The sequence below is a fragment of the Oryctolagus cuniculus genome, chromosome 2 (assembly GCF_964237555.1).
Source record: "Oryctolagus cuniculus chromosome 2, mOryCun1.1, whole genome shotgun sequence".
Taxonomy (NCBI): domain Eukaryota; kingdom Metazoa; phylum Chordata; class Mammalia; order Lagomorpha; family Leporidae; genus Oryctolagus; species Oryctolagus cuniculus.
In genome coordinates this window covers 35,416,151-35,423,945 of record NC_091433.1, presented here as the reverse complement: position 1 = coordinate 35,423,945, position 7,795 = coordinate 35,416,151, and the positions used below count along the sequence as shown (strand labels likewise).

The window sequence follows — 7,795 nt, the reverse complement described above, 5'->3', positions numbered from 1 at the left end:
TCGTCACCCAACTTTCATTATTTCCAAGCAGTGTGATTGAATTAAAGGGCAAGGAGCTGGTTAGAAGGAGGATCAGGGGCTCAGTGCGTAATGGTGTGGTATTAAATTCTAATTAGAGATGCAGGAATCAATGATAGGGAGGTTGGACAGCTCAGTTCCCCAGTGCCAGCCCAATAGACGGATGAGTTATTGTCATGTAAAAAGCGCCAGCAATAAGACCAACCGCTTTGCTATTGTCCAAGTGGAAAGAGCCAAGTTTATTATGAGGACTATATGCTCTAGAGACCTCAGACAAGGCATCTCATAGGAGGCTTTTTCATAAAACTAGGCTCTGCTGGTAGTAAGGAGGCCAGTTTGGAGGCAGGCGTTGAGCTGTGCACATCTCCCCACTCCAGCCACCTTCTCCATATCCATCTTTTATTTCATTTTTTCACTTGGCTGAGCCATCCAGAACCTTTTCAATGTATAAAATGGAATATTCTTACCTCAATTCCTCTGCCTACGAGTCCTGTATGGCTGGGATGGACACCTCGAGCCTGGCTTCAGCCTATGCGGACTTCAGTTCCTGCAGTCAGGCCAGTGGCTTCCAGTATAACCCGATCAGGACCACTTTTGGGGCCACGTCCGGCTGCCCGTCCCTCACGCCGGGATCCTGCAGCCTCGGCACCCTGAGGGACCACCAGAGCAGTCCCTACGCCGCAGGTAAGGACCGCCAGCTTTCTCCGCCGAGGAAGCCGCCTTTCCGCTCGTATATAGGAAGCCTTGATTGCATTTGAAAATGGAAATGTGTTTAGTATTTACCAAACGAAATTTGCTTACACAAATGAAAGAATTTATCACGTTAGAAGCGATTGCAGGGAGGGGTAATTCACTTACAGGGTTACACTATCCTAGTCACACCCGAACCGCCAACAAAATTATCTTAAGCTGCCAAAATGATAGGCATAATTTATTTACTTTGCGATGAGACGTAAAGCTTAGAAAATAATTAAATAACAAAGAGTAAAGCTCATTACTGGCAGTGTCTCTCTTTTTAAGAACCGACAGCGGCTCACACCTCTGTGGCTGGTCATTTTCATGATCATTTCTTTAGTTTATTACTTTTGCTTCTTCTTTCAGCCCTTGGCCCCCAACTTTCGGCCCGGGGTCAGCTTCTGAGAATTGAAAAGTTCCAATTGCCCAAGTGTTTGCTAACTTCTTCCCCGGCTCCCTGACATTCCCGTGGACGTTTTGGGACTTTTTTCTTTTTTTTTTTTTCCTCCCCTTTCTTCCTCTCTCGGTTTTTTCCCTGCTGAAAGTGCTATCCCATGTCCCGGTGTCCCCGGCCTCAAGCCAACTCCAATGCGCTATTTCAACGCACCCAGAGGCGCCTGAGCTGGAACACCGGCAAAGCCCGGAATGTGCGCCCCCATCTCAGTACATAACGAATTTGCTCGGTGTCTCTCGGCAGGTTCTCTCGGCTGCTCTCCCACGCCGGTTCGGTAGCGGCTCCCCGGCGACCTGACCTGGAGTCCTCACCTGCAGCTCCCCTCTGTTCCGCTCACTGACTTTCTCCTCTGTCACCCCCTTAGTTCCTTACAAACTCTTCACCGACCACGGCGGCCTCAACGAGAAGCGCAAGCAGCGGCGCATCCGCACCACTTTCACGAGCGCGCAGCTCAAAGAGCTGGAGAGGGTCTTCGCCGAGACGCACTACCCCGACATCTACACCCGGGAGGAGCTGGCCCTGAAGATCGACCTCACCGAGGCGCGAGTCCAGGTAGCAGCGCCCGGAAACCGAGCGAGCTCGGCCGCACTTGTCTGGGCAGGGATGCGGATGGCTGACGGGTCGGGGTGCGGGAGTTCGAAATTGCCGGGATCTCGCTGAAGAAGGATCTGGAGACCCAGCGAGGGACCCGGGACCCATGTGAGAGGTCCCACTGGTCTGGCTGGGCGCGCAAGGAAGCCGTTAGGGCGCGCGCCCTTTGAGGCGCATCCGCAGCCTTCAAAGGTGTTCCCCACTCGAGCAGAGGCATTTCGGGACTCTGGGACCTGAATGAGCTAGGCACCTCGGGGACAGGAAGTGCCCAGGCCGGAGGAGGAGCGCAGCCCTTGTCCTCACATTACAAGTATTTATTTATTTACTGTCAAATGCCTCGTAACTCAAGCGCTTTTAACCTGTCCCCACGGCGCGCGAGTCAGTGCGTTTTCTCGGGACTTCGGACTTGTAAATTTGCTCAGGGCTGTGAGTGCACGAAGGTCAAGTTTAGTTTACTGGCACCTGTGAGGGTACCAGGCGCTCTCAGGAGCTGGCCGTGGTACCTCCCAGGTGAGGTCCCCAGCGGAGAGGCAGCGGTGATGGGCACCATCGCACACTCCTCCGGGACCCAAGGCCGGGATCGGGAAGCCCGTACAAAACTCAGAGGCTCCTTCCTCGTTCTCCCGACTAGAGCTTAACTTTAAACGTGAGGCCTCAGCGTGGGTGAGGAGCTTGGGAGTTGTTCAAGTTGCAGACTGAGCAAAGGGCCCAGCAGAGTAAGGGCTTCCACGGTAGGATCTTTCCGGAACCTGCGGCCTTTTTTATTTGTCCCGCAAGCCGCCGTCTCCCCTGCCGTGTCCAACTGGCGATCCCAAAGTTTCTCCAAAGACGCAGGAGAAGCGGGAGGGGTGGCCTCGGTGGACTGGGGGCGCGCGGCCATGTCCAGGGCGCACGGTGGAGGTAGTGGGGCGTGGGGTGCGGGTTGCAACAAGCGGGAACTGGACACGGCCCACCCTCACCGGCACTTTTCCTTCTCGTTTCCTTCCTTCTCGCCCGCCTCCCCTCGCGTCTCCGGCCAGGTGTGGTTCCAGAACCGCCGGGCCAAGTTTCGCAAGCAGGAGCGCGCGGCGGCGGCGGCTGCGGCCGCGGCCAAGAACGGCTCCTCGGGCAAGAAGTCTGATTCCTCCCGGGACGACGAGAGCAAAGAGGCCAAGAGCACCGACCCGGACAGCACTGGGGGCCCGGGCCCCAACCCCAACCCCGCCCCCAGCTGCGGGGCGAGCGGCGGCGGCGGCGGCGGGCCCAGCCCTGCGGGCGCTCCGGGGGCGGCGGGGCCCGGGGGCCCGGGAGGCGAACCCGGCAAGGGCGGCGCGGCGGCGGCGGCGGCTGCGGCGGCGGCTGCGGCAGCAGCTGCTGCGGCGGCGGCGGCCGGAGGCCTGGCTGCGGCTGGGGGCCCTGGACAAGGCTGGGCTCCCGGGCCCGGCCCCATCACCTCTATCCCGGATTCGCTCGGGGGCCCGTTCGCTAGCGTGCTATCTTCGCTCCAAAGACCCAACGGTGCCAAAGCCGCCTTAGTGAAGAGCAGTATGTTCTGATCGGCGATGCGGCGGCGGCGGCGGCGGTGGCAGGCGAGCCGGGGCCCAGGCGGGCGAGCGGGCGAGCGGGCGAGCGGGGAGGCCCAAGGCTATTGTCGTCGCTGCTGCCGTGGCTTCTGCATCGAGGGCCTCAAGTAATCGCGATAAGAATAAAAAGAGAACGACATCGCCCCCTTTCCACCCCATTCTAACCCCTTCCTCAACCCCCAAACGAAACGAATTGAGAAACAGCTTCCCTGGCTTCGCACCTGCCTTGGGGCGGCGCCGGGGCCCTGCCTGCGGACTGGGGGCTGTGCCCAGCGCGGCCCGGACTCGGGGCACTCTCAGGGGGCTGTGTCTGCGTGTCGGTGTCTGTCTGTCTCGGGGAATGTGCGTCCGGGCAGGTGACGGGCAGAGATGAGGCCACAACCAATTCGGAAGGCAGCAACTATTTAAAAAACGAAGGCTTAAAAAAAAAAAAAAAAGACAAATAGGGGAATGGGAGAATTGGCAGCGGGCTGAGGGTCTGCGTGCCTCTTGCGGGCGCCAACTCTTGGGGCCTCTTCCGCGGGGGTGGGGTGAGGAGAGGCGAGCGGGGACGCCTTTCCAGCCCCCTCCCCCGCCTCTCTGGGTTCGGGCGACGACTAGTCCACCTGTTCCCGCGGCCAAAGTTGACTGTTCCCCGTCCGCTTGCCTGCTCCACCTCGCTGAACACCATCCCGCCACGCAGCGTCTGAACCCCACACCGCTGCAACCCCCAACCCGCTCGGCCCTGAAAGATGCCCTCTACGTGAGATGCCTTTTCCCCCACAAACTCTGCGGACTGTGTCTCCTGCTCCACGACTCTCCTTTTTTTTCTCTCCTGCCACCCCCTGCCAGCGTTTTCTTCTTCCACCAGCTTTTAATGAACTTTTGGGCGCTGCTTTGGATGGGAGTCAATTGCAGTCCAGGCAACTGGCTGCAGAGAAACGCCCAGCGAGGGAGAGGCACACCGCGCGTCTGAAGTGTCGGCTTGCGCTTGTCTGAAGGGTCTGAACTGGACCCACATCCTGGATGGTGGATGGACTGTATACTGACGATCCCATTCTTTGCGCAGTTTAGACAGCTCTGTTGGGATTTCTTTATTTTTGTTTGTTTTTATTTTAAAAGGCACAAACTATAGATATTAGTTGAATGTTGAGGCTTTAACTTTTTCAGTGTCTTTCTACAACTGTGTTCTGTGACTCAATTGTATCGTGTTCCTATCAGTACAGACTGTCTCCTCTACGTGACCGTATGATGTTTTTCTCTTCTTGTAGTCTCTATGACGTGTCTTTATGGCGTAATAAGGTTCTCACGGGTTCAATTCCTTTGTGTTTAGAGAGGCCACGGTCCAGACAATGGTATATATTTTTGTTATCAGGCGCATGTCTGTCGTTGGACTATGTTTGTGAACATAACCATAAATTATGTTTCAGATTTTTGAATTTATTTATATGTGTTATAATGGATGCTTCTATTTAAAAGGGAAATATTTCTACATGTGCATATAGTTTTCCAAGAGTGTACCATTAACTTGGTTGTTGATAATAAAAGCAAAACATGAGTCTAGCAACTGAAGGCTTCTGACATTTTCTTGGTTCTTTTTTTGTTTGGTTTGCCATTTGGTTGCTTTTGAAATTCATTTTAAAATGATGAGAGAAGGTGGAGGAAATGACTGAATTGTCCAAGGCTTGTGCAGCTTTGGAAGTCTGGGCAGATTGAGCATTCAAACCCATGCATCCAAATTAAATATGAAATTTAGTGCTTGGGAGAGCCAGCCAGATTCTTGTGGCCAGTGCTTACTTGTCGCGCGGTCACAGGGCACAAAAGAGCATAGGCATCCACAGGGCCATACTCTCTGAGGTGGACTTGAAAGTGGGGGTGATGTGCCCTGGAGCCTTCGGTATAGATGTCTGGAGAGGTCTGGGAGGTCCAGCCTCCCTACCCTGCTGACTGTTGGCACCCAGGGACAACCAAAGAAGGGTCCCAATGTGGGCAGATGAATCTGGACAGCAGTGGGCATCGGGCCCCAAAGCAGCTCTGGGTTGGGAGAAATAACATCAAGTTTGGTTGAGCCTCCATGCCTGATACTATCCACCTTTCACAGTGAAACCACAAAACAGGTGCAATTCCTCTCCTCTCTTTCTTTTCAATAGATGAGGGTATGGAGGCAGCAGAGAGGTTAACCTGCTCCAGAACCCCTGGCGTTATGAGCAAAGACCAGCCTTTGATCCCAGGAAGCCCAACCCATGCTCCTGCTCACCAGTGGTGCCCAAAGTGTGCCTGAACAGGAGGAGCAGTGTCCCCTAGGGATTTGTGGCCCAGCCCTAGACCTACTGAATGAGAAACTCTGGGAAGGTGGAGACCCAGCAACATGTGTTTTAACAAGCTCCATAGATGATATGGGGGCCACTGCACGACACTGTGAGAAGCCAGGTGGGAATGTTCCAGAACCGGCAACAGGTGGAGGCAGAGGGCGGCTCTGGCAGCTTCAGGGAGCCCTTTCGGGAAGGCAGGGACCCCCACAACAGTCCCAGGATGCAATCTGCTCTCTTCCTGTTTCATGTGGCAGGGCTCCTCCTTCTGGGAGAAGCCTGTGTAGACTTCTGGTCTCTCCCTCTCTGGGGCACTTATCTCCTCATTCCAGGGGAAGCCACACTCTGCCTCCTCTGGCTTGAGGATTGTCCATGGATCTGGTTCGAACTGGCCAGGGCCTCTCACCTGAAGTATCCAAACATGATTTGCATTTGATCAGGTAGATTCCTTCGGAAATCCCAAGCCTTTGGGTGACATCAAACTACTATGTTTCTAAAAGGCATATAAATAGCTTTTAAAAACCCCATGTCTAAATGCCCCTCAGTAATTCTCTAAGACTACGTTGTCTTTAGACAATGCCATTAATTGTGCTGCTCTAAAATGCTAGAAATTGCCAGATCCCTTAGGCTGTAGTCTTTGGCTGTACGTATAACTTAGAAGGTCTGGGAGAGGCACAAAGGAGGGCAGGAATTTCTTGACAAAAGGAGCATTCAAAGCCCAGGTAAGCCTGCCCAGGGCTTGGCTAGAGCGAAAGTTGCCTTCCTGAGGCTTTGGGGGTCTGCTGACTAAGTTTCTCTGAGCTGATGGGCAGGTCAGAGAAATCCACGTTCTGGAGAAGATCAGCAGAGGAAGAAAACAAGAATTGGAGAGAGGGAGAAGAGAGAGAAAGAAGAGGGAAAACCAAATAGCTAAAGAGTTTTTGAAAACTCCAATGAGGCCCATAACTACCCTTTCAGGTGTGAATACACTGAATGAAGTCCCCCAGAGTCCTTACTCCTGGCCTAGGTCTACTTGAGTGACAGCCCTAGCGCCAGGGAAGCAGGGGGATGGCTCTGGGCACTTCCTCCCCACCGCAGTGTCCCAGGGGGCACTCCGGAAACGTCTGGGACTGTCCAGCTTGAGGCCCCTGCAGCTCGCCTTCTTTTTCCTTTGGGTCACCTCCGCTTTTCTTACTGATCCAAGAGGCAAACACGAGAGGTAAGCTTATGATCAGATGCAGAAAAACGTCCCTGTAATATGATGGAGCCTAGTGGCAGGACACTGTGTCTCTCCATTGTGTCACTTCCTTGGAGCCCTGCACAGTGTGAACAAGCTCACTTTCACTTTTCTTCTCCTAAGGAATTTGCATTTTGGCTCATCAAGACATCCTTTTTCCTGGCAACTCCGGGACCACATGTGATTTCACAAAAGCTGCATGAACCGATGCCAGATGGCCACCCCGAAGCCAAGTCTCCTTCCAAACGGCCCAGAGCAGGGAGCCAGAGAGTGCTTTCAGAGGGGAGCTGATAACCCAGCAAGCAGAAGCTGCCCTTTACGCACCCCAGAGGCTTCTCTGCGGCCACGCCATGCCCCTAGGAAGCTAGCCTCTGACTAAGCAGAGATGGCCTTCAATCACAGAAGGGCTGGTGTGACCTTGGGTGCAAATGACCCCTGTGAGCCTAGCTCATCCGCCATAAATGTGAACAATAACACAGGTGTGGGGTTGTTGGCAGGATTAAATAAAGCAATGTACAACAAACATCTGGCATAGCGGTAAGTCTTCAATATATGTCAGATACAATGAGAATGATGATGGAGCTCCTAGATACTTTCTTTTCTTTTATAAAGATTTATTTGTTTATTTGCAAGGCAGAGTTACAGAAAGGAGGGTGGAGAGGAGAGAGGGAGAGAGAGAGATCTTCCATCAGCTGGTTCACTCTCCAAATTGCTACAACACCCGTGGCTGGGCCAGGCACCAGGAGCTTCTTTGGGGTCTCCCACATGGGTACAGGGGCCCAAGAAACCTGGGCCATTAGCAGCTGCTTCCTCAGGCACATCAACAGGGAGCTGGATTGGAAGTGGAGCAGCTGGGGCTTGGACCAGAGGCAGTGTTGCAGGCAATGACTTCACCCTCTACACCACATCAGCCCCTAAATCCTTTCTTGAT

The 7,795-nt window shown here is 54.0% G+C and overlaps 1 protein-coding gene across 1 annotated transcript; it reads left to right on the top strand.

Annotated features, from left to right (window-relative positions):
- Positions 1 to 337: 337 nt before the first annotated feature.
- On the top strand, positions 338 to 3,480 carry PHOX2B (paired like homeobox 2B). Its single transcript, XM_002709278.5, has 3 exons — positions 338 to 702; positions 1,572 to 1,759; positions 2,818 to 3,480. The coding sequence occupies exons 1-3, from the start codon at positions 462 to 464 to the stop codon at positions 3,331 to 3,333; spliced, it is 945 nt and encodes a 314-aa protein (XP_002709324.4). The 5' UTR covers positions 338 to 461; the 3' UTR covers positions 3,334 to 3,480.
- The last annotated feature ends 4,315 nt before the right edge of the window (positions 3,481 to 7,795 follow it).